Source organism: Alosa sapidissima, chromosome 8, assembly GCF_018492685.1.
Source record: "Alosa sapidissima isolate fAloSap1 chromosome 8, fAloSap1.pri, whole genome shotgun sequence".
NCBI classification, from domain to species: domain Eukaryota; kingdom Metazoa; phylum Chordata; class Actinopteri; order Clupeiformes; family Clupeidae; genus Alosa; species Alosa sapidissima.
In genome coordinates this window covers 3,143,181-3,167,328 of record NC_055964.1, presented here as the reverse complement: position 1 = coordinate 3,167,328, position 24,148 = coordinate 3,143,181, and the positions used below count along the sequence as shown (strand labels likewise).

Here is a 24,148-nt window from a genome sequence, read left to right as displayed (position 1 = left end):
CAGAAAACAAAAGACTGACATTATACAATATATCTACCTTTACTTTCTGTGTCCTGGTCCCCATAAAGTACACCAAGTAAGAGAACTGTCATGTTCTCCATCAAGCTGAGGGTTTTTGCAAACATGCTCTCATCCATTTCATTATACAAGACACCCGGCACCTCCAGCAAACATCTCTGCAAAGCATTCACTGCACCTAAAGAAATATTGGTTACACTTTACTTGAAGGTATCTACATTTCATTACATAACGGTTAAGTCAAGTGTCATTCATTTTTTGTCATGACAAGTTAGGGTTAGGATTAGTGTTAGAGTGTGACCGTGTCATGTCACGTGTTACCGAAACATTTTGAAAAATAATTGTTTTGACAAAATATTGTCAAACATTGCATCATATCTAAATAAGTCATAACATCCATAGTAAACTTTACCTATGGTGACCAATGTAAGGGATAAGAAGATCATTAAGGTCATTATTGGAAAATAAGTCGAAGTTTCCTTCCTCGTTTTGGCAAGTAGGTGTGTCCTAAAAAATGTCAACTTGACATTAAAAATTACATTAAAAAATGAATGACACAGCCAACCCATTATTTTAGTCTACTGATTAAAATGGCATGCTCAGTGGTGTAAAAAGGACCAGAATGATCTAGTAGCACTTAAACAGAGTTGCCAGAGTTGCCATCAATGAGTCATTAGTGATCTGATAAGGGCAGTTTCAGTGCTATGCATAGGATGAAAGCCTGACTGAAACTTCTCCATGATGCCATGGTCCTTCAACATGTCTGAAAGATGCATCAAGACAACCTTTTCAAGAATAACAATATGGGGCCTCAGGACTTTGGGAAGGTTTATCAAGTTAATTGAACTTCCTGTAGCATTCGTAAGAGTTGTATAACAATACGTAATATGAGATTGACAGAACCAATGAATTCCTTAATGCTTAGTTAGGAAGCAGTCTACGTTTCCTAATGTGCTAACATTATATAGTTGGCTGGCAGATGTCTTGCAAATCACCCCAGACATCTTCTTTGCTACAACAACAGGGTTTTCAAATTGTGCAGTGTTTATATCTCTGTATTTTTTTTGTTAAAGCCAAACATATTGCATTACATGTGCGTGTCACAATCTCAGTTTATTTCTTCCAGTTTAGAACTCTCAGGAAATTGGAAATAAACTCTATTTGATTGGTTGGCACCTGTGCTGCCACTTTTCTCAACTTTCTACCACAAGTTAGCCTGGCTAGTGCCACCACTTCTCAATGAGACGTGGTCTGGGACCAAACGTTCATTTTCTCGTATTTGAAAAAAATGCCCAGATCCGTTTATTGGGTGCCACGGATGTCTATCAAATGCGTCTGTGCATAGCTCATCATCGTCTCCCTATCTCAGGCGAAAATTTGCTCCATGGTCTCCAGGCTGCCTTAGCAGCGTGAATCAAATGGCGCGCAAGGCAGCATGGGAACACCCAGGCTAACCACAAGTAATGCAAAGAAACTGAACCACAATTCAGTTTAGCAACATATGACATCATCAAATGTTAATAAGAAGCATCTCCATTGAAGCCTGCAACACTACATTAAGTCTCCTGTGAAACATGTCAGTCGTGCAGTGTATTTTTCTCACCATGTATGGGTGCTGTCTGTGAAGCCATCAGCATATCAGTCTTGGCTGTAAAGTAGTGCTGCTGCATCAACTGAAGGAGGTACTGGCAGAGCGAGGTGATGTTTACATCTCCATTAACTCTGCTGTTTAGCCATTCTTGTGACAGATCCACAGACCTGCAGACCCAAACCAAGAGCAGAGGAAAGAGACCTGACTGAACGACAAATCTCATACAGAAAGAATTATAACAACTCTTACATTAGTCTAAGGGGTTGAAGCAATTTAAAGTGAAGATATTACCTGCTATTCTGTACAAATGTCAAATACCAAGATCAGCTGGGGGGATTTGTGGGCTATGGATGCTAATTCTATTACATTTATTGTTGGAGCCACCTCCCAACTCCACAGAACCTGTCACTGCATGGTGGGGAATGCTACAAGTTGTATGCAGATGTTGGCTTATGAAAACATATTCTGTCTGGCTGTAAAACTTGTCTGACCCAGGTTCACTACCAAGAGTACTGGAATCAGTACTTACGATTTTTATATTCAAAAGTAGTGTCCTACACTGCAAAAACACTTATCTAATGAAATCTAAATGTAAATGTAAATCAGGTTTCTAGGCTTAGACTTAAAAGCTATCCTTTAAGTACAAAAATGTTGCAATTATTATTTTTAACCTTGGGCTGTATTTTGCACCCTGGCGCATGCCGTAAAACTCGTTTTCCAGCCGGCGCAAAGTTTAATTCCTTATTTTGCACGTTTATTTTTTAAACAATGCGCCCAAGGGTGTGGCAATTAACAACCTAGGGAGTGGCCTAGCGCATTGTCTAAAAATCGCTATTGTACACTTGGTCAGAAGTCTATGGCGAGTTGTTTATATGTTATTTTAAGAGCGCATTGTCAACAGTCATATTGGCGGGTGCACAATGCACCATCCTTCTATCATCCATGAATGCACACCAGCGCACGTCCATGCAAAACATTACAAATTGCACGATTACAATGGGAAACATAATTAGAATAAAGATATTACGAAGTACATCTCATGATGAGTAGTTATTCACCATCATTTGCAAATTGGTAATGACGGTTCAAAGTGATTAGGGGAGAGGCGAGAGACACGTATGGAGCACAGCTGAAGACGCACTGTCACGAGATATAAGCAACTCCTCTGCAGGATAAATGTTGTTTTAATCAGTCATTTGAGCAATATTAGGGTAAGTGTTGCTTTTTCCAGCCTATGTTTTTGATGGTAACCCATTGCCAGTCAACAGTGAAAGTAACTTACTGCATATCTGTCTTGTCGTTGACTGACACCATGGTGAAGTTAGTTTCACTTTGCCAATGAGTTCAAATAATAGACGAGTGCAAATGCGTTAAGGCTATGCTAGGTTTTAGTAAAGCATGGTTTAGTGGAATGACTATATATTTTAGTGGAATGACATATTCCATACGGTCTCGTAAGCAGCCTCCTTCAAATGCGCCGTTGACTGTCAAAATACCGATATATTCCTTGACATCGCGCTTTGCGCCGTTAAAGGGAATGACAGGTGGTTTAAATGATGTTACGCCCCAAACAGACCCATGACTGATTAAGAAACCAGGGAACACCTTGTTGCGCCATGCGCTCGACGTTTGATAACAAAAACACTCCCAATGTGGACTGGACATCCTACTAAATTTGAATAAGCTTTTGACGAGTGACGATGTGCTTTCGACTGTCATGATAGGGCCCCTTGACACTATTCCATTCCAAGTCGATGGATAAAAATATTTTAACATGAAATGTGACTTTCCACAGTGACACCATGCTGTACAGGTTGTGTATAATATGCAAAGCCCTTACTTCTGTAGAAGGACCTTCATCATGAGGGCACCTATTTGAGACTCTTGGGTTCGAGGACTGTGGAGAAAATGCTCAGCACGGCTGAAAATCAAGGGCACCACATCATCCGGAAAATGTTTTGGAAAATACAAGACAAGCAACTCAGCAGACAGTTCACATATCTGTTAATTGGAAACAAGATTTACAATCACAATATCTGACAACAACTGGAATCATTGTGCAATGTTTTATACAATGTTTCCATGACATTAACAGTGATATTTATCAGTCATATTTGGCTTATTTAGCAAAAGTGTGAAGATAGGGCAGCAGAAATCAATGCTTCATTATTTACAGTTTGATGTCGTAAAGCAGCTTAGCCCTGAAAAGGTTTCAGATGTGGAAGTAAACTAGATAGCACCTCAAAAGAGGTCAATGACCTCAGAATGGCCTAATGTTTATTATTTTGCAGCTACACAAAGAATAATGTATTGGATAGAAAAGACCCAGTGTAATGCATCTGTATGCACATAAACATTCTACAATTCCAATACCAATGTTAGTCATATTTTCATTAGAGGTTGTTGACCTCTCATAGTTGTATAACTGTGATGATGTGTAATAGCTACTGTACTATAATGTAGCAACGTACAATTGTAGCATTGTAAACTTAGAAACACCATATGGGGTAAACTTCCCCAGTCTTCAGAGGTGATTTCTGGCTTACCTCCATATCTGAAAATGAACCTTATGGTATGTTCTAACACCAGAGGAAATCTAAATACTTTTACCCAAAATACACAATTGGTATGGATCTCCACTAATGGTACTACCAATGACTGACTTATGTTAACATTCAAAAAAGTTTAGGTTTACAAAACATTGACTACATTTACATGCACACCATATTCTGATTAGGGTCCATATTCTGAAAGTGTTGAATTACGGGAATATTTCCATTTCGATGTTATTCAGCTTATTTTGAATATACTAGAGATGTACAGTAGTAGTAGTAGTAGTAGCAGCAGCAGCAGCGTCATGAGATCTGAATAAACTATGCACATAATTTCTCGCAATAATTTTCATCCCATGTCTACAAATTAATGAAAATGAAATATTCTTGCTCTAGCTTTATATTGTGTTGTCTCAACACTTCAACATCATATTCAAATCTTTCTTTGCCCCATGTCACGTTTTAGAGCAACCAACCAAAACTACTTGCAAATTGAACAGGGGTAGACGACATCAATATTCAGTTAAGGAGAACTTTCCAACCAGTCCTTCCAGGAATTCACAGGCCTTTTTTGAGATTGGTGTGGCCAAAAATGCTTGATTTCGGGAGGAAGGAAATTGGGGGAGGAAGTGAAAATTGCAAATAGTTGGGATTTTTTAACATTTTATTCAGGGCAACTAATGTCAACGTTACACCATACAATTTTTGAACGATTTCACAGTCGGCAACTAAATTTTCAAAGTCGGAATGAAATCATGGGAGTTTTACTAGTCACGGCGCGCTCCTGTCAACTAAATTGTTTAATGTAAGGTGCCAATCTTAGCGGTTCTAAGTCAGTCCGAGTCATTCTTTTTCTAGTCTTGCCGTTATGTCAATATCAAACATGTTTGATATTATCACAAGTCTTTTAGTCATGGCTCATGCAAATAGTGACGTGAACAATATAAAAACCATAGTGACCTCTCACCAACACCAAATAAGAAGGGGCAAAGTAGGTGATAGCTGTGGTATATATGATTATTTGTTATTTAATTTCTCATAAATTATTAGTCGGCTATTTCACATGGCAGAAGAACTCTATATCGGTTAGGGATGCCACACATGAAACAATGCTGCAGAAAAAAGGACATATGGCTTTGATATGAGTAGGCTATTGTTTGAGTTCCTGTTGATCTCTAGTGCACGATGGGAAATAATTTAAAGGAATCTAAATGCAGTCTTGTAAATAGTGACCCTGCAAGATCCCTAGTCGTTCCAAAATCATAGTCTGTGACTCTAAAACTCGATGACTTGTCTTTCAATGTGAAAGGGTCTGAGACCGTAGTCTTTCACAAATCTTTTCCAAATGTTTGCAAAGTCTTCTGGTATAAGGATGGCATTATGGTAGTAAGACCAAAATCGCACTAATCATCTGGTTATTATATCTGGCTTATTAATATCCTTGTATCTATATCTGCATAGGGGTGGGCACTCAACGGACAACCGATATCAGATATCCTGCGGTGATAGTAGCACAAATGTGAGCATAGGATGTTTTTAATTTGTGATGTGTTCACGTGTACCAAAGGATACACATTTGTGACTTTTGGCTACAAGTACAAAATCTATTGCCACAAGTGCTTAGGAGTTTTGCCCCAAATATACCTCCATACTAATATTGTGGTTAGTACAGGTATATGCCGGGGGTCTTTTGCAGGCTGTTAGTTATGATCATATTCGGGTTACGGCAATCGGGTTAAGGTGTTTACCAAACTCACACGCAATCAAAATATTGTCATAACTCCAATTAATACAGGAATATGGTGTGCATGCAAGTCATTGTCATGATATTAATCTCAGATATTAACTTAACTCATTTGTCATGTCCTCCAAACAGCTGATGAGAGCCAGTTGTTTTGACTTGGAAAAAAAGTCCCATCTTCCCTTTGACCTGGCCCAGGTAATTAGACTGGATATATTTGCTGGAAAATAATGAGGGGTTAATGCTTCACTCACAATGCAACGTGAACTCATAAGACTGGAACTTAACAAATTTGTGGCCATACAAAACAACCTATTCCAGAGTGTTGGGCATGAAGGGAAGTATGTGAAGCAATGCATTTATTGTGCATAGTGCCCACTGTACTAGCCTTTTAAGGCAGTGTTATGATAGGGGTTTGCCTGCGTTGGTAAGGATCAACAATGTTATGTAGCTATGAAACAAAGTCAAATGACCATCTCAATGACAAGGTAATCCCACCAATGCATTTTTTTTCTGACAACACCGGCATATTCCAGGATGACAATGCCAGGGTTCACTGGACTGAAATTATAAAACAGTGATTCAGGAATAATTTCCATTTTCTGACCCACTGAAAGTCTCTAGGATGTGCTGGAGATGATTTAACGCAGGTTAGACTATCCTGTACTCCAGACAGAATCACAAAAGTACCCATGGTTGCGAGAAACCCATGTTTGGTGTCATGACTGATAGATAGATAGATAGATACTTTATTGATCCCCAGGGGAAATTCAAGTGATGACCAACTGATCTTCTCTGACCATGTGGCCTCTGTCTCCCTGTCGTGCAGTTTTGTACTATTCAATAAAATAATCTAACTCCTAACTCAATACGCCACCCAGCTCATGGTATAGACCATGACTATCTCTCGCCTTGACCAATGTAACACCCATCTAACGGGGTTCTCGGCTTATGCAGTGAAACGGTACAGATTGTTCAGAACATGGCAGCACTTATGATTTTCAGCCAACCAAAAAAGGCACGTTACCCCCTGCACATTGATCTACACTTAGCTATCCGCATCAAATTCAAGTCATTAATGTTTTGCATACAAAGTGATCAATGGGTCATATCCCATTTACTTAAATGCTCTCATAAAACCATAAATAATTCCAGTCAATCACTGGTTCAGGAGCAAAGAAGAAAGGGGAATAATCTAAATTTGTAGACCAATTTTACATTTTATAAGAATAGTTTTAAACGTTTCTAAAATCATTGATTGTTATAATCCGGTGTTATCGCTTGTGAAATAGCCTTAGGAAGTTGCTGTTCGGGAAGGAACACTCCCCCCCCAATATAAATGGAAAAAAGCTGCTATGCTATAGACTGTACAGTACAAATAGATGGACTACTTACAGGAATTTGGAGTTCTCTTGCTACAGACTGCTGTCAGTGCATTCCCTCTATATTGTACCGGAGTTGATTATAGTTTGTTGCAATGATGCACACTTAGTTCATTTATTATTGTGCTTCTCAACTGTAGAGATTGGCTGAATCATGTTCAATGCCGTTGTAAAACCCAGCACAACACTTCAGGTAGACCACATTTCATTCTAAATTACTAATAACTACTCCACCACAAATTGATACAAAAGTTAGAGTTGCTGTAACGTGACTTTGCTTGACCACCTTTCTGATAGAAGAAATACATATTTCTTGGAGAAAAATTATTATCTATGAATAAATAATTAAATGTCTTGTTACCGTGCCTTTATTTTATGAAATCTTGTCAGGTATATGTAGTAACCGTTTTAGAAAAGTAATAAGTCTCGAGTCTGTAGGTTGCAGTGATTTTAAAACAGCTAAGGGGCATTGTTAGGCACGATGTGAAGAGGAGCCTAGGGCCTCTCGGGGCCTATTGCTTAAAATCATAGTGACTTTCTTCCAGAGACATCCAGTGATATATTCATTTCACAAACCTGGTGGCTGCCCTTTTTTCTTTTCAGGGCTCCAGGTGTCAGAGCAAGTCTCTAACACTGCAGACAACAGTAACAAAACGGTCTTCTTTCTCTGGTACTTGCTTCCAGGATTTAAGTAGTGGAAGGCAAGTTCTGCTACCCAATCCACAAACTCTAAAAGATTAGAGTTTAGACAAGTCAAATCAATAGATCAATACAAGCTTCAAAGGAAAACAAAAATGTTATAAATGAACACATTGACTCACTCACCAACCCCTTTACAGAGTGTGTTCTCATCCTCTAGAGAAAAGCCCATCTTGCTCTTGGTTTTCAGCACTTTAGCTAAACAAGTGTCTCTAACTCTGCAGAGAAACTTCTTCACAGCAGAGTAAAACTGCTGCCGAAAAGGGGGTGCCTCACTATTCAGATTGAGAGGGATATATTTCCTCATTGCTGAGAACTCCAGTGCATTTGGCATTTCCTTGGATTTTGAACTGCAGCACAGCACATTGAAAGCAGCCAAACGAACATCATCATCATGACAAGTCAGGGCATTTTGCAAAGTCCTAAATGCATGGCTTTCCTCAGATATCCAAGAAGACTCTCCGCAGGTGGCTCTGTGTGTGCTCATTATACAGGTCCATGCTTTAAGATGCCCCTGTGAAGTGGGGTCCAGAAAATCCAACAGCATCATTGGAGCAGATGGAAATGTACGCAGAGTCCAGGGTAGAAGGTGGCTGACTGCATTGGTCTGCAAGAGTTTCACATCTGAGGTCAATGCCTCCAGGAGAGTTGCTTGCCAATATTTACTCCATGTAGAGGCTAGTTCAAATTCTGAAGGTGGTGACGTCTGCTTTTTGCATAACTCTTTCCGTAACTCTTGAATGAGTAATTTATAGAACTCAGATGCACATGAAGAAAGCTGATTGGTGGAGAGGCATTTCAAGAGATGAGCAGGAAACTCATTATAACTTTTTAAAACCTGTTGAAATAAAAAAAAGGTAATCTTGACTACGGAGTTGTCACATACACTGTTAGCTGGATTAGTCATGTTTACAACCACTAGACAAAGGTTTGGGATCAGGTTTCCATGAAAACTAATCTAATTAACAATGCCCCTTAGTTGTGCTATAATCACTGTAATCTGACTTTACAGGGCTTATTGCTGAAGAAACTAACCATGTATAGAATGCAGTATGTTACTGAGCAATTTAATGTGATTTTATTTAAATGATAAGGACATTTCTATGCATTCCATTTAGATAGATCTGTTCATACCACTTCAGAGCCAAAGTATGGCAGGAGAACACAGAGGAACAAGTACTTGGCTTTGGTCTCCCAAGGCAACTCAATAGTACGATGCAGCATTTCCAAGTAGAGCACCCTCTCTACATCACCATGATGCTGACAATCCAATTCATAAATTTCCAGAAATAGACACAGAGCATTGCGAGCAGAGTCTGTGATCCCCTCAATCTGGAAATACATAAGAAAAACATTTCAAGTTAACCATTAATGTCTGAAGTTAAGTGCAGTTGCTTACAAAATGCAGTAAAACTCTGGTCCAAAATTATTTGTCTTCCTCTGAGAACTCTCTCCTCCCTATCTGAGCAGTGGATACTAGGGCTGGGCGATAAATCGATTTTATCGATCAATTCAAATTTAACGTTCAGGTTGATTAATTTGAATGAAAATCAGTTTTCTCTTTAACTTCCACCCCTCTTTAACGCCTTCCCCTTGGACTCCGATAGTTCAGAGTTGGCTCACCGCTTCCCAGTTCCCACACACAAACTACATGGCAGCAAACAGGGAAGAGGTTGTTCCCAGGAGAGGCACAGTGTCTCATAAATTCAAACATAAATTGTTTGAAAATTGGTTCGGTTTTGCGGCATCAGATCTAGAACAACCAAAGCCTGCAAAATGCAAAACGACATATCCAACGTGACATATCCAAGTCTTTTAGTTTTGTCTCATGTAAATAGTGCCGTGGGCAATTTATAAAAACCAATAGTGAGCTCTCTCTCTCTACCAAACAGGAACGGGCAAAGTGGTTACAAACAATAGTGAGCTCTCTCCAGCACCAAACAGGAACAGGCAAAGTGGTTACAAACAATAGTGAGCTCTCTCCAGCACCAAACAGGAACGGGCAAAGTGGCTACAGCTGCACTAACCTATACTGTATGATTATTTGTTATTTCCTTTCTTAGAAATCATTAGTATTCCACATGACAGAACAACTCAATAACCTGACCGAAAATACTGGACTTCTACGGATCTTGCTTGCTACATGATCTAATTGCTACATGATCTAATTTGATGTCGTTATAGCCTACATAATACTGCAGGTTGAGGATGTCACACATGAAACAATGCTGTAGAAGCACAGAAATACGACTTTGATAGGCTATGAGTATTCAAGGACCTAGGGTAGGCCAGAGTGGTAGAGAAAACAGAGTGGCGACACTCCCATAAGAGTCTGTGGAAAAAAATGGCAGCGCTTTTCTATGCCAGTTTTGGAACTTAAAACGGCCAATCACTTGGTCAGTAGTCAATGAGTTAATTGATTACGCCCTCCACAGGGTATATACAGCAATCCTTAAGTTAAATTTACTACTTTTTAATACCTTTTTTATTACCTTCAGATGTTTTTTTAAAACCATCACGACACTGAATTGCAAGTGTTAATCAGCGACCTTTCTATTATTTACACAGATTTTGACATGTATAACATACAAAAAAGAATAGATTTAGAGACTCACTGATGTTGACAACATATTGCACATATTTATTTCACTAAGTAAATAAAAATAAAACAAACTACATAAAATGTGCAATGGAGAGAATGGATAGTTCCAGCACACCGGCTGGCATTCACTGCAAGTTGATGCATTAAAAACTGGCATCTGATGAACTGCTGATTCACAAACTGGCACCCACTACATGAACTGGTGAACTATTGTTTGCACGTGATGTACCCGGTTTTGTTTTTACCACACGTGAATGACGCAGAGTCGGGAAACATTTCTTTAAACAGCTCCGAAATTCCTTCATTGGAGTTCAGTTGAGTGGTGTTTAACTCATTGAGTGCCAAAAACGTAATATTACGTTTTTCCTTCCCATGCGTTGAGTACCAAAAACGTAATATTACGTTTTTAGCTTTTTTTTTTTAAATTACGAAACTAGACACTCTAAGACACCTTATATGTGATTTTGGCAACTTTGTGATGAATGGAAATGAAATATATGACGATCGAAAACTTATGAAAACGCACAATCTGGACATTTTATCTGGACATTTTATCATAACTCGGTTGCCGCTTTGGGTCGAATCAGTGACGCTTGCACATCAGCTCAAAACCAGGCCATTTTCGTGGGTCTATGGTGGCAGTCTCGCCAGGTTTCGCTGATCACTTCCCGGAAAGTTTACAGGCAACACTTCATATTTCATGAAAGACGTTTTATCTCCATTTCTAGAAAAAATTTTTGATGAAAACTAGCCACTGTTTAGCTTGAGATTTCTCAGGAACAAAGGTGTGTAGAAATACACGGTTTGCACCCACTGAGCGCTTAAAGTCTCACCTTTTAAACGAGCCATTGTATGTGTTCATAGCTATAACACAGAATATGCTGTGGCTGTACAAAAATCATCAACAATGGTCTAGATTGCTGGCACTCTAGGACAAAGCTTCCGAAAACAGCTTGGCATTCAATGAGTTAACTGCAGTGTTCAGACACCACAGAGCCTCTGCGCGCAGTATTGGTGTGGTGCCCATGGCCACCCGGAGGTCAGACATTGCTGGAGCCGTAGCATAGGTCAGTAGGCCTACCGTGGCACTAATTTGCAGCGGTCGTGGTGGACAAGGGCGCAGGAGGCACGGGGGACGTGGGGGATATGTCCCACGCAGTTCTGAAGAGACAGCCGTCGTCCCCCTCACGTTTGATAAGGAAAAAAAGCCTTATAGGTACGCTAAATAAATAATAACCTATAGGGTTTGCGCTAACTATGTAAAACTCCCCATTAACAGCATCACATCACTAACCACAGCCATCTACAGTTTAAGACTGCACAATCTCATATTCACTCTGTTCGATATCTGAAGCCAATTTGTCTACTAACAACCACCATAAAATATTCCAGGCTACTTGCTTAGTGTAAATCTTCAAATTATGGCTGGGGTCTTTTGCAAAGCACAGCATCTTTATTTAAGGCAAGCTGGTAGGCTATTAGAGGCAGGCTTTTTTAATTTCTAACCTGCATTTAGACATGCGTTTCGTTTGGAGTGGCATACCGGTAGGCTATCAAAAACATTTTCGGTTTGGTTTTGGATTTAATTTACTTCTGGACTGTTTGATTATATTGCTAAATGTTTAGACTGATGGGCACTGAAATCTGGGAGATATTTGATGGTTCACGGTTATGTTTCATGCAGTTGAAAAAATGTCGGGATTGTGACATTGAAGTGAAACAAGCGCCGCTGTTTATTGCGAGACAAGGCAGCCATTCATTGTATGGGGTTGTGCTGTAGCCTAATAGGAAAATATTTACGTAGCCAAGTAGCCTAAATTGAGTTATTGTTTAATTATGCATGATTTAGTACGTAGGCTGGAATGCCTTGAGTCGCGAAACAATTGTGTTTAAATGTAGTAGGCTACCCTAGGCTTCAGCCAGTAATTACCTCGAAAGGGGCGGCAAGAGAGTGAGCTTGAGAATGTGTGTTGGAGACCCATGGTAGGAAAACTATTTTTCTTTGCCAACCGTAGGCTATTAATCCAACCAACAATATAATAAAATATTTAGAAGAGGTGTTTAAAATCGAAACAATGTCTTCTAGTGCTGGTGGACTGATGGCAATTGTTGGTATATAGGAAATTGTTACCCCGTCTTGTAGGCCTATATGGGAACCTGCCATTATTTGTCCGACTATAAACAGAATCAATCCCGGGCATAATTTGAGGATTTATGGTAGCCTAGTCTCCTGCTCAACATGACATTAGCTGTTATGTTTATTGATAACAAACTCAACTAGCCTACTGATCAACTCGTTTTACTACCCTAACTAGCCTATAAAATACAAGTCTATACCCAACGTTTTTGTTCTAAGACATTTATTTCAAACATAATTTCAAGACAAGATAAATTGGATATGTCAGTTACCTTGGTGCATACATCCAGAGCAGGCTACACCCCAGAGTGATGGACCTAGCGTTCTTACGCGTTCAGTGTGTATAAACAAGGTGAGAATTTAGTGGCATCACGTCTGCCTGTCACAGACGTGGGGAGCTCTTTGAAGCTTGGGATAATGTGGTACAGTTACTACAGTAACAGTATTTATTTTTTAATTTTATAAATGCTTTGTTTAAATGATGTTGGAACAAAAAAATCAACTTTCTGTTGCAATTTTGCAATTCTGTGTGTTCTGGACTGGTAACTTGTTAAGCCAACATGTTCTAACGTTGCATAAATATTAACTACAAACACATAGTGGAGAGTTGATTTGGTTTATACCAGACAATTTAAGTATAGGCCTAACTAGGCTATTTGATCATGTAGTCTATGTTTGGATAGGCATGATGATTCATTCATGGCTTAATAAAATATTAACATCTCATGTTGCTTTTAGAGTTTTCTACCATTGGCCCAAATAGTGTGAAATAAATCTAAAATAAATAAATAAAAGTAGAATTGCACATAGCAAGAAGCTGGTCTGAGGGCAGATCTGGCGTTGTGCTCATCTCACAGTTTTGACCATTTTTTCAAAAAATATTTTGAAAACAATCAATGGTATTATCTGAATATTCTGGCAAGTTTATAGTCGAAAGTGGACCAGAGGTAGCGATCCGATATCTGGAAATCTGATCTCACTACGGGTTTGTGTTCACAATTTGGTCCCCCTCACTTTCAAAATATCTCCTGCGCCCCTGGTGGTGGAGGTGCCGCTGCACAGACTGCTGAGAGTGGTAGAATTAACTGCTCTCTCCGAGCACGCATTCCATTTTTATGTTTAGTGGATTGCATATGCGACCGAAGTGCGTTAGCTCCCATCCAGTTGACATTGATTGACACACCACAACAATAAGCCTGCCTGTTATTCCCTACTACAGGCCTGAGCCAGTCCTTAAACACTGGGTCGTTCACCCAGCTATCAGAACACTTGCATTTGCCCATGAAGACGACGATGGTTGTCCAGTCGTTGAAGATATGCCTTGAAGCAAGTCTAAAATAAAACGTAAGCCAGCCACTTCTGTTGAGCGCGCAGTGTTCTGAGATGATGCCGAACGACCACTAAATATGACGTCAGCATCAAACATAAGTTGAGACGGAGACGAAAGATCTTTGATTATGAGCCCAGATTTGCTAAAGCCCACATTTAAACGAACTAACGCAAACTTAAGCAGATAGAATTTCAATCAGAATAGGACACCTGATAGTCTGAAAAAATAATACCTAATTTGGAAAAAATAATACCTCTAAGACCACATTTAACACTTTTAATGGCCATAAATTTGACAATTTTGATTTATCACTTTTTAATACTTTTTAAAAAGTCTCCAGCATCCAGAAATACATCCCACCCTCCTGTGATTCAGCCATTCAGCAGTTTTTGTGGAACTTTTGATCGCATGGCGGCGACATCAAAGAGTGTCACAACTCTCTCTTTCTATGGCTCTGGGGTAGGCTATATGGGTATACAAGTTGGCAACTTTTGGCTTCTCAACTCTCAATCACTTCTGACCCTCCACATATTCCAGTTATCTGCCCCTCCTTTCTTCCTAACATATTCAGATTCTCCTCCTCCCCATCCACCTAACTTGACATCACAGCCATACATTGTTTGGTACTAGCCTCACTCCTGGTCTATTTATGCCACCCAACTTTGAGCCTTAATTAGGCTCATTGAACTAGCTGTACATGTTACTTCACACCTCATTGGACTTTTATCAAAATCATGTTGGATGTTTATTTATTTACTGCACACACTTCACAACATTTGATTTATCAATTTACATACATTTCATATTTTGTGTATTTTTTATTATATCTCTCTACAAGATCTCACAAATTGATGCTCTGGGACAAGTGAAACATTTTGAATTTAATTGAATTGAAAAAGCAAAGGATCAATTCCTGGAATCCCTGGATTAAAAAAAATCATACTCACTGGAGACTCTGCATTTTTCCATATGATTTCAATGACTTGGTGCTGAAGACTTGAGTCTTGTCCCAGCAGTGGCACACTGCTCATCTCCAATATAGATGGCTGACACTCTTTTAGGCATTTTAGCCAAAGGGTAAACACTAAAATCAACAAAACATTAAGCACATCGTATGGGTCAATAAAAATAATGTACAAATAATGATAATACAATGAACGAACTTTAACACAAAAATACCTTGGAATGCATAGTAATGATCTTCTAATGACTCTTCACAGAGAGCAGAAACAACAGGGAACATATCCAGGAGAAGGCAAGTCTAGGACACAAACACATGTACTTGCATACACACACACAAAGAAAACCTCATAAAAACAACCATGGCAAGAGGAGGTGTGTAGTGTAGACTTCTGACCCAGCACACAAGCTGGTGAAAATAAAGTCACAATGACACAAATAATGTAAATCTTGTGTCATAAATTTAAAAATCTGATATTTACAACCATGCTTTACAAACTGGGCAATGGGGTAATCGGACTAATTATCTATCCACTGACATGTTCTAATCAGGTGATCAAGTAAAAAAAATACATTAATGACCTCCTACTCCACCAATACCATCCTGCCCCACCACTTAATACCCTGATAAACCTACCCTGTTATGATCAAGGTCATAGGCAAGAATGTCCTTTCTGCAGGCAGTCAGTAAACCTCGGCTCAAAGCCAGTCTCTCCAATCTATCCTTGGTTCTGCAATGACATTGTACCTGAAGTTCTCCCAGAGTCAGCTTCCAGGGTTCTAAGAGACAAAGAAACTAATCATAATAGGCATTCAAACAATACAAAGTCAATCTCTGATGCCATCAATCAGCAGATGCGGTACCGTCACATCGGTGTGACAGGAATGTTGGAAATTAAACGTTCTAAAGAATATCTGGGTACATTGACTTCAATATGGAATTTTGGAAACTTACATTGTTGCGGAACAGAACACTATAACGTTACAGCATGTCAATTACTTCTACTCGTGGAAGTGGATAACATTAGCCAAACGTGAAGATTACTATTAGATAATTAGCCCTGATTGTTTGCTCCTTCAGTCCCAATGAATTATGAAATGTATTTTTCAAGACCCAGAGGAGAAAACATCCGTTACATTTAAAGTTGCAAACCTAGAAAACATGTTGGGAAACTAAACACTCTGACCAGCGTCATTAACTTAATTATTAGCTATCCCGCGATCAACCACCGGTTTCAACCAGTGTTGATGTGGCAGCTGAAGCAGAGTCAAGAAAAAATAACTAATGAAAAGATGTAGGAGAGGAGAAAGAGAAAAGCTGCTAATGTGCTACTGTGGAGAGCCAACTAGTGCAGATACAAGCAGAGATGAAGACAAACCTTTAAACATGACAGAAGTAGAATTCTAAAGAAATTACAACCAGGGTAAGAATTTCACGGCGGCTACAACGCGTCGTTGCCCCTTCCGTTGGCCGTGATGCCCCCTTGAAAATCAGAAGTTTACAGGCCACTGTGGCCTTGGTGCCCCCCTTCTTTCAATATTCTGCATTCTTCTCAGTTGAACTACTGGAAAAGTAGCATACTCATAACACAGACATCACAAGTATCACATCACATGAAAGAGCTTTTTCCCAGCTTTTAAACGATGTTAGCCGCTAATTGCTGTGGTGAACGGTTCGAGAAAAGTAAATAATATGATTAAATTTAATCATAAATTCTACATAAGATTCTGCGCCCATCTCCCTACCCATTCATCTCGGTGGAATACTTCACGAACCCTTGGTTCAACACATGACAAACCATATATCTGAATAAACAGCAGACCTTACCGAACACAAACTTGTAAAGCAGTCCCCTATACAGTTAGCCATTCCAGAGTAATCCGGTTTTGAATTTGCTGCAAATATCGACATGCATGTCTCCAAATGTGGGCTTTAAGTTTCACAATGAGTTTAAATTGTTCTACATGATTTCATAACAGGCCAAATACAAAATAAATGTTACAAATATCGCCTAGATATCGGTAAATATTAAAATCAGAGGATGTACAGCTGACTTAGTTTGTGAAAGTAGCCTAAATGATCACAAAATGTTCAGGCCAAATATAAAATAAATGTTAAATATAGCCTAGTTATCTGTACATATTAGATAATCAGATGATTTACAGTTCTATGTAATATGTCATGTTTCATGTTATTGTAATGTGACATACAGTGAGGCAGGTCTACTGCTGTGAATAGGCTAAATACTAGGCTAAAATGAAAAACTTTTGATCATTTTTACAGCCTACTACTGTATAGTTAACTTTGGCCTTGGTGCCCTGACATGTGGCCTTTGTGCCCCCCACCAAATATGCCCAACTGAAGGCCAAGTGGCATTGCCCCTAAAATGGTGAAATTCCAAGCCTGTTTACAACTCTTGTGCCCCCCCCACCCCACTATCACCGAGCATCCTCTCATCGAGTTTGTGCTCGTCAGTGCACACCAGACTGTAATTGACAGTCAGATCTCACACAGCCCTGCTTTGATTGGACCAGAAGAACCTGGAGCTGTGGATTTTTGCAAAACAAATAACAGGCTCTTAGCCTGGCGAGCCAGACCCACATTAAAATGTAGGGTCTGGGCACTCACCGTTCGCAGTGCTCAGTCCAAGGGGCGGGATAATCAGTTGTCTTTTGAGTTGCTAGTTCAAACGTTTGCCAACATAATAAAAGCTTAACTTGTGTCACACTGTTCGCCAGCAGCAACATCCATCTTATTTGTTTTCAAGTAGCAGGGAATTCAAGCCAAACCGTTGCAACTCTGCCATCAATCATTATGTTAAGCCCACCAAACGACTCTATACACGATTTCAATGGCCTGATTAAGTTTCGATTTCTGGAGCTCACAAGCCAACGGAGAGTTGCTAGACTAGCCCTGGGCGCGTCTAGATTTCTAGGCTAACAGGCTCTAGGTGGAGGTAGAAGTGCGGGGTTTTTTCTAAAACGGGCTGATTTATGTTGTTCTGTCGGTGCATAGTGTCGGTTTCAGTGAATATGATCAAAAAAATCTTGTCAACTGAAGCTTTAAGCTTTTTTTAAGTTAAAAAGTTTGAGTTTGTTAAGCAAAAGTTTGAAATAACCAACTAGCTCCGCTGGTGTGAAAACACATGGGACTCATGAGTTGTAGCGCTACCCTATTGCGTGCAGAGTTAATTTGACAACGTTAAAAGACAACCAATTATCCCGCCCCTCGGACTGAGCACTGCGAATGGTGAGTCACCAGAACCTACATCTTGATGTGGGTCTGGCTCGTCAGGCTAGAGCCCGACAGCAGTAGAAAGGTGATTTTGTGAACAGAAAAACTATATTTATCTTACACAAGTCCTTTGACCGAAATGTAAGTGTCATAAGAGTGACAGGCTCAAACAGCGCATATTTCATAAAAAACGCTGTCTTCTAAAAAAAACAGGGATTTTGATGAAAACTAGCCACTGTTTAGCTTGGGATTTCTCAGGAACTGAACTGAAATAAACAGTTTGTACCCACTGAGAGCTGAAAGTCTCACCTTTCAAACGAGCCATAGTATGTGTCCATAGCTATAACAGAATACGCTGTGGCTCCACAAAAATAGTCAACAATGATCTAGATTGCTGGCACACTGAGCTAAAGCTTCCAAAAACAATGCGGCATTCAAAATGTTAATGTGCAGACAGTAAAACAGTAATTGTGTTTTGTGGTCTACTGTGGTGGTGCTTATTGTACAGTCTGACAGCGGCAAGAAGAAGTGTCTGTAGACCATGCAAGCAAAATGGCCTTATATCAGCTGCAATGAAAACGCCAATGTCTGCTGTTATTGCTGTGGCTCTAGCACTTGACTGCAGCAGTTGTGATGCAAAGGCATTTGTCAGAGTTGTCTGGCCTTTCAGAGTTTTTTTCACAGCCGCATCAGTTATTAGTATAGAGCTGTAATGGTTCTGTAGGTGTGTATATTCTTACAGTGTTTGCAAATTGTTTGCGTCTTGTCTGTCACCGTTAATAGTTTCCACCAGGTACCCAAAATGCTGCCACACAGTTCATTTAACTCGTGTCATGCTGTTCGCCAACAGCAACATCCATCTTCTTTGTTTTCAAGTAGCAGGGAATTCACGCCGAACCGTTGCCACTCTGCCATCAATCATTATGTTAAGTCCACCTACCGACTCTAATCACATTGTGTGATGTGATTGGCCTTATTGAAGTTACATTTTTCCAGCTCGCAAGCCAATGGAGAGTTGCTAGACTACCCTGGCAAATTACATTTGCTGCCACTAGGGTGCGTCTAGATTTCTATACTAGTCGGGCTCCATAATTCCTCCTCCTCTTGGTCGGTAACGTCTGTGTCGCTATCACCGACATATTCGGCACTCTGGCAAGGACGTGCCCTCTTGCAAACGCGACTCGGCCTATCACCCACTCCGCCCGTGGTGGAGATGGAACTCCCTCCTCAGCACGGTGATCAGTTACGCCTACTCTTTCTAATGTTTTTGACCTGGCGTGTGGTGCCCTAACGAGACCTGGCAAGACTGCCACTTAGTGATAAACCCACGAAAATAAATGGCCTGGTTTTGACTTGACGTGCATGCGTCACTGATTCGACCCAAAACGGCAACCAGCCGAGTTATGATAAAATGTCCAGATAAATCGTCATCTATTTCAGTTCTGTTCATGATAGAGTTCCCGAAATCGCACGAAACTTAGCTTTTTTCCCCGAAAAAAAGCTAAAAACACAATATAGCTGCAAGCAGCAATGAGGGGGCCAAGCAGATAGGCCAGAGTAACCATGGCAACGAAATGCTGTTAGCTCAATGCTGCAATCAGACGTATGGCCATAAGCTGTCAAAGCAAGTTTCACGTCTAGCACGTCAAAAGTTAAAAGGCAAAATGCAAAATACAAGGCATTTTTGCTAATTGCAGTGACCCTAGAGGTCAAAGGTCAAAAAATGTCTTCGCCATTCACCTGATGGGGTCATGAGTCCATGTACCAAGTTTGGTTTTGATGCATGCAACGATTGCTGAGATATGAGCTCACTTCCTGTTTGGCGGCTTCGCCACAAATTCCGATTGGATGTGACGGGCGAACGCTTCTATCAATTGTTACAGAAATAAATGAAGTGACAAGGCATGGTCTGAAGATGGTCTGTGCCTATTTTGGTGAAGATCAGATGAAATTTGTGACCTGTGCGAAATTGTTGGTGTTTTTGATCAAATCAAATATGGCGGCCGAATAAATTATATTGATGTGACAAGTTGCCCTCAGTTGACCTAAGGACCTTTCACAGTATTACCAGACACCACTAGTACAATTTAATTCTAAGCACAGCAGCAGCTACAGGCCAAAAGGCATGTTTGTGAATTACAGCGCTATAGGTCAAAGGTCACCGAATTTCTTGAGGGTCCTCCTGATGGGGTCATGAGTCAATGTACCAAGTTTGGTTTTGATACATGCAAGGGTTGCTGAGATATGAGCTCACTTCCTGTTTGGCGGCTTCGCCGCACATTTTGATTGGCTTTTACGGGCGAACGGTAATACTTCCAAAGACAAAAAGTGATAACTTTTGTGAGGCTTGGTCTGAAGATGATCTGTGTCAAATTTGGTGGGAATCAGAGAAAGTATGTGACCCCTGATACATTTGAAGTGTTTTTGATGAAATCCAAAATGGCGGAAAATCCATCATGGCGGAAAATGACGTCATAAGGTGCGTTGAACTCGGCTTGGTCCAAGGATTCCAACAATACCTGACTTTTGAAAATCGGACCAACAGGTCAAGTTACGTGCATGAACGCACGTCCAACTTTGGCCTGTTGGTGGCGCTAGAGGGTTCGAGTTGCAGAGATGAAACTTGGGGACATTAATCATGGGACCGTCCCCAATCAGTGTGCCAAATTTCCCAACTTTTTACCATACGGTTCTATGGGCTGCCATAGACTCCCTTTGCATATAATAATAATAATAGGAAAACGTAGAAACACAATGAGGTCCTCGCAGCTTCGCTGCTTGGCCCCCAAATATTGCGATTTTGGCACTCAACGCATGGGAACAAAAAACACAATATTGCGTTTTTGGCACTTTTTTTTGGCAAGTAGTTCTACTCATACTACTTGTGCACGTAGGCTATGGAAGATTGGTCAAATCTAGCAAGTAGGAAAGTTTAAGTGAATGACGTGAAAGTGAAAGTAAGACATTCGAAAGGCCAACGAAAGTTGAGGTTGCTTTTGGTAGTACAAATACTTTCACCACAAAAACTGGTGCTCTAAATAGCGATTTTGTTGTCTTTGAAAGGTTCTCTTATTGACGCATTGAACTGCAATTTGGATTAACACCTGCTTTTACAAGGCGGAAGTATTTAGGCGCAGAATAGACGTGCGCTTTCAGGAGCAGTTTTTGTACATACCGCGGAATACATAATTAGGCGCTCTTTACTCTTCCCCTCCCATCTTTTTACGCTAAACTCCCACTTTCCCCTGGATCCTCCCATGAATGCATATGCATGGCATGACAAACGCAATCTGCCACTTTCAGGTCCCGCGACAAGCAGTTTGCGCTTTTACATCATTGCGGCCTGTTTGTACATCCCTCCTAATGATTTTACACGCACATTGCGAAACAAATACGCCTGAAGTGGGCGCAAAAGCGTTAGTACATCTGGCCCTCAATGTGTTAATGCACTTCAACCGTGCATTTTTTTTTTTTAGTAATTCAGTATTTCCTAGTATTTTAGGTATTACATATTTTTTTATAGATTCACCATACCTGTATACAGTAGTGGAACCCCCACTGTTGTTGTATTTGTAAATTTTTTATCATTTTAATGTTATGTAATGTTTATTGATATCATTGTACATTACTTTGGACAAAAGTGTCTGCTAAGAACTATAAACATAAACATAGCATTATTCTACTAATACAATTGTGAAAATTACTAAGATATGGGTCACCTGGTCTGGTGAATTGAAGGAGAGACCATGCAGCCATCCTTCCAACTTTTTCCTCTGGAGCAGTGTTAATAAGCATGGCCACTGCAGTGCCTGCCAAAAGTCGCGTATCTTTGTTGATACTCTGTTCATAAAGAGAGGGCATTTGTGTGAAATTGATAATCATGTGTTAATACATAGTTGACAGGCAGATAGGCAAAGGACCTACCCATCCAAGAATGATGTCCATGAGAAACCCCAAAATGCTTGTCAAAACTGGATTAGATTGTTCTGTCCCAAACACCATAGATGACACTTCTTTGGGCAATATCTGAAAAATCTGAAGACACACCTGAAAGCAAACCGTACACATGTGGATGTAAATTCTTCACAACAGTGTCTTGGTTGTAATCATGGATTGCTTTTCAAGCATCATAAAAGGTAATCTAAAGTTTTTCCAGGTGCCTCACATGGATGAAGGAACCACACCTCCAACTACACCTCTCTTAAAAGGTGCAGTCAGCAATCATACGCGATTACAAACCCATAACATTTTTGTCACATTCAGCAATCACCTCCTCACCATCCGCTAGCTGCCTATTCTGTGAGTACACTACAGTATGTAAAAAAGGGTGTCTGTAGGCAGCCAATTAAGATATAATCCTGTATACTAATAATTAAAAATGGTTAATGCGTTGATGATTGTCGAAGACAATTGTTCAACTATGTGCTACGAAGCCAAGATTATAAAATGACAAACTGAAGCCATTGCATTTCAGATAGGCTAATTACATTTCAACACTTTGGCAGAACTATGAGACTTTATGGCACACAATAGCCTAACTAAGACCTTGTTTACACGTACATGGTTATTTTGAAAAATGGAGACATTTCCCTTTGTTTGTCCCCATGCATTTACATGCAAATGGAGAATTCGCCTCTGAAAATGATTCTTTCTAAAAACTCAGGCCAGAGTGGAGATTTCGGAAAACTTTGTTTGCATGTTTGCATGTGAACTGAGAAAAACAGAGTTTTAGGCAGCCGACATCACAGTATGCGCCAGAACTTACACCTGCACCAAAAGTGCGACCTATGATTACATTTTCATTTGTCTATGATGATCATAGATGCATTCAGAGTAGTAGTCGCATATATGTTGGTACAAACCCTTTTCGTCTGTTTGCATTTGCAAATACAGTTCAAAAGAGAAAGAGGAAGTTATTTGTTGCTGTTGTTGCTATTTTCGGGATTCTGATTGGCTAATGTGGAGCTTCTCGTTACACTGCCACCTAGATGTTTGGCATGCTCTTACGGCATATATACACGGGTTAGTGTAAACAAACATTTTTCTGAAAACTGTTTTTTTTTTAAAACGGAGAGGGTGAAATGTCCGCTTATGAAAGTAGCCGACCATGTGTGAACATAGCCTAACAACGTAGCCTATTGTTAAGTCAAACTACCGGTTTAGAAAATGTTTGGGTTTTAGGGAAGATAAAAGATAGACATAGAAATCACAGGTGCCTAATCAAACTCCATGCGGGAAAAGAAGCAAAAAAGGCAGCGGTAAAAGTTTGCTGGAAGACTTACCACTGCGGACATCTGTGGAAATATTGTGCAGAACTAACTAAGGGCGCATTCACACTAGACCGTTTGGTCCAGACCAGAGTTTGTTTGATTTTTGCTAATGTGAATGCAGTCTACTGAACCCAGGTGCAGACCAGGGTCCGCTAGAAAACGGAGGTCTAGGTTACGGTTTATTAGAACTCCTGTGCAGTTCGAATGCTACCGCATTTTCCGGACTATAAGTCACACTTTTTTTTCATAGTTTGGCTGGTGACTTATATATCAAAATATATATATAATTTAACATGATTTCAAATGTTAATTCATACTGTCTGACATGAACCAAGGAGTAAACATTACCATCTACAGCCGCGAGAGGATGCTCTAGGCTTGTGGTATGCAGAGCCGTATACAGTGTTGGGGTCGTAACTCAAAATAAGTAACAAGTTACAAGTCACTGAAATTACTTTACTCGTTAGTCATTTTGGAAAGTAACTTCACTTTTGAGTTGGTCTCTAACAGGGTGCAACATTCAAAGAATTCAAGTTCGGCACTAGTCAGCTAAAAGTAGCCTAGTTGGCCTACTTTCACGCCTAGCAATAGTCTATACTGTATTAATTTGGCCACCTTTGCTAAATTTACC

General features: G+C 40.0%; 1 protein-coding gene across 3 annotated transcripts in view; it reads right to left on the bottom strand.

Annotated features, from left to right (window-relative positions):
* si:ch211-225b11.4 (thyroid adenoma-associated protein homolog) overlaps window positions 1-24,148 on the bottom strand; it is a 54,369-nt gene that overhangs the window by 21,328 nt on the left and 8,893 nt on the right. For 2 of the 3 annotated variants that reach the window (XM_042101887.1, XM_042101885.1), the window contains exons 6-17: window positions 22,172-22,294; window positions 21,952-22,087; window positions 15,650-15,792; window positions 15,232-15,313; window positions 15,000-15,136; window positions 9,118-9,315; window positions 8,110-8,821; window positions 7,861-8,013; window positions 6,013-6,122; window positions 3,450-3,610; window positions 1,622-1,776; window positions 38-196 (exon numbers count right to left, since the gene is read on the bottom strand). In XM_042101887.1, the coding sequence (XP_041957821.1) occupies window positions 38-196; window positions 1,622-1,776; window positions 3,450-3,610; window positions 6,013-6,122; window positions 7,861-8,013; window positions 8,110-8,821; window positions 9,118-9,315; window positions 15,000-15,136; window positions 15,232-15,313; window positions 15,650-15,792; window positions 21,952-22,087; window positions 22,172-22,294 (2,269 nt within the window). The remainder of the gene's footprint in view (window positions 1-37; window positions 197-1,621; window positions 1,777-3,449; window positions 3,611-6,012; window positions 6,123-7,860; window positions 8,014-8,109; window positions 8,822-9,117; window positions 9,316-14,999; window positions 15,137-15,231; window positions 15,314-15,649; window positions 15,793-21,951; window positions 22,088-22,171; window positions 22,295-24,148) is intronic. The other variant, XM_042101886.1, reaches the window with a different exon arrangement.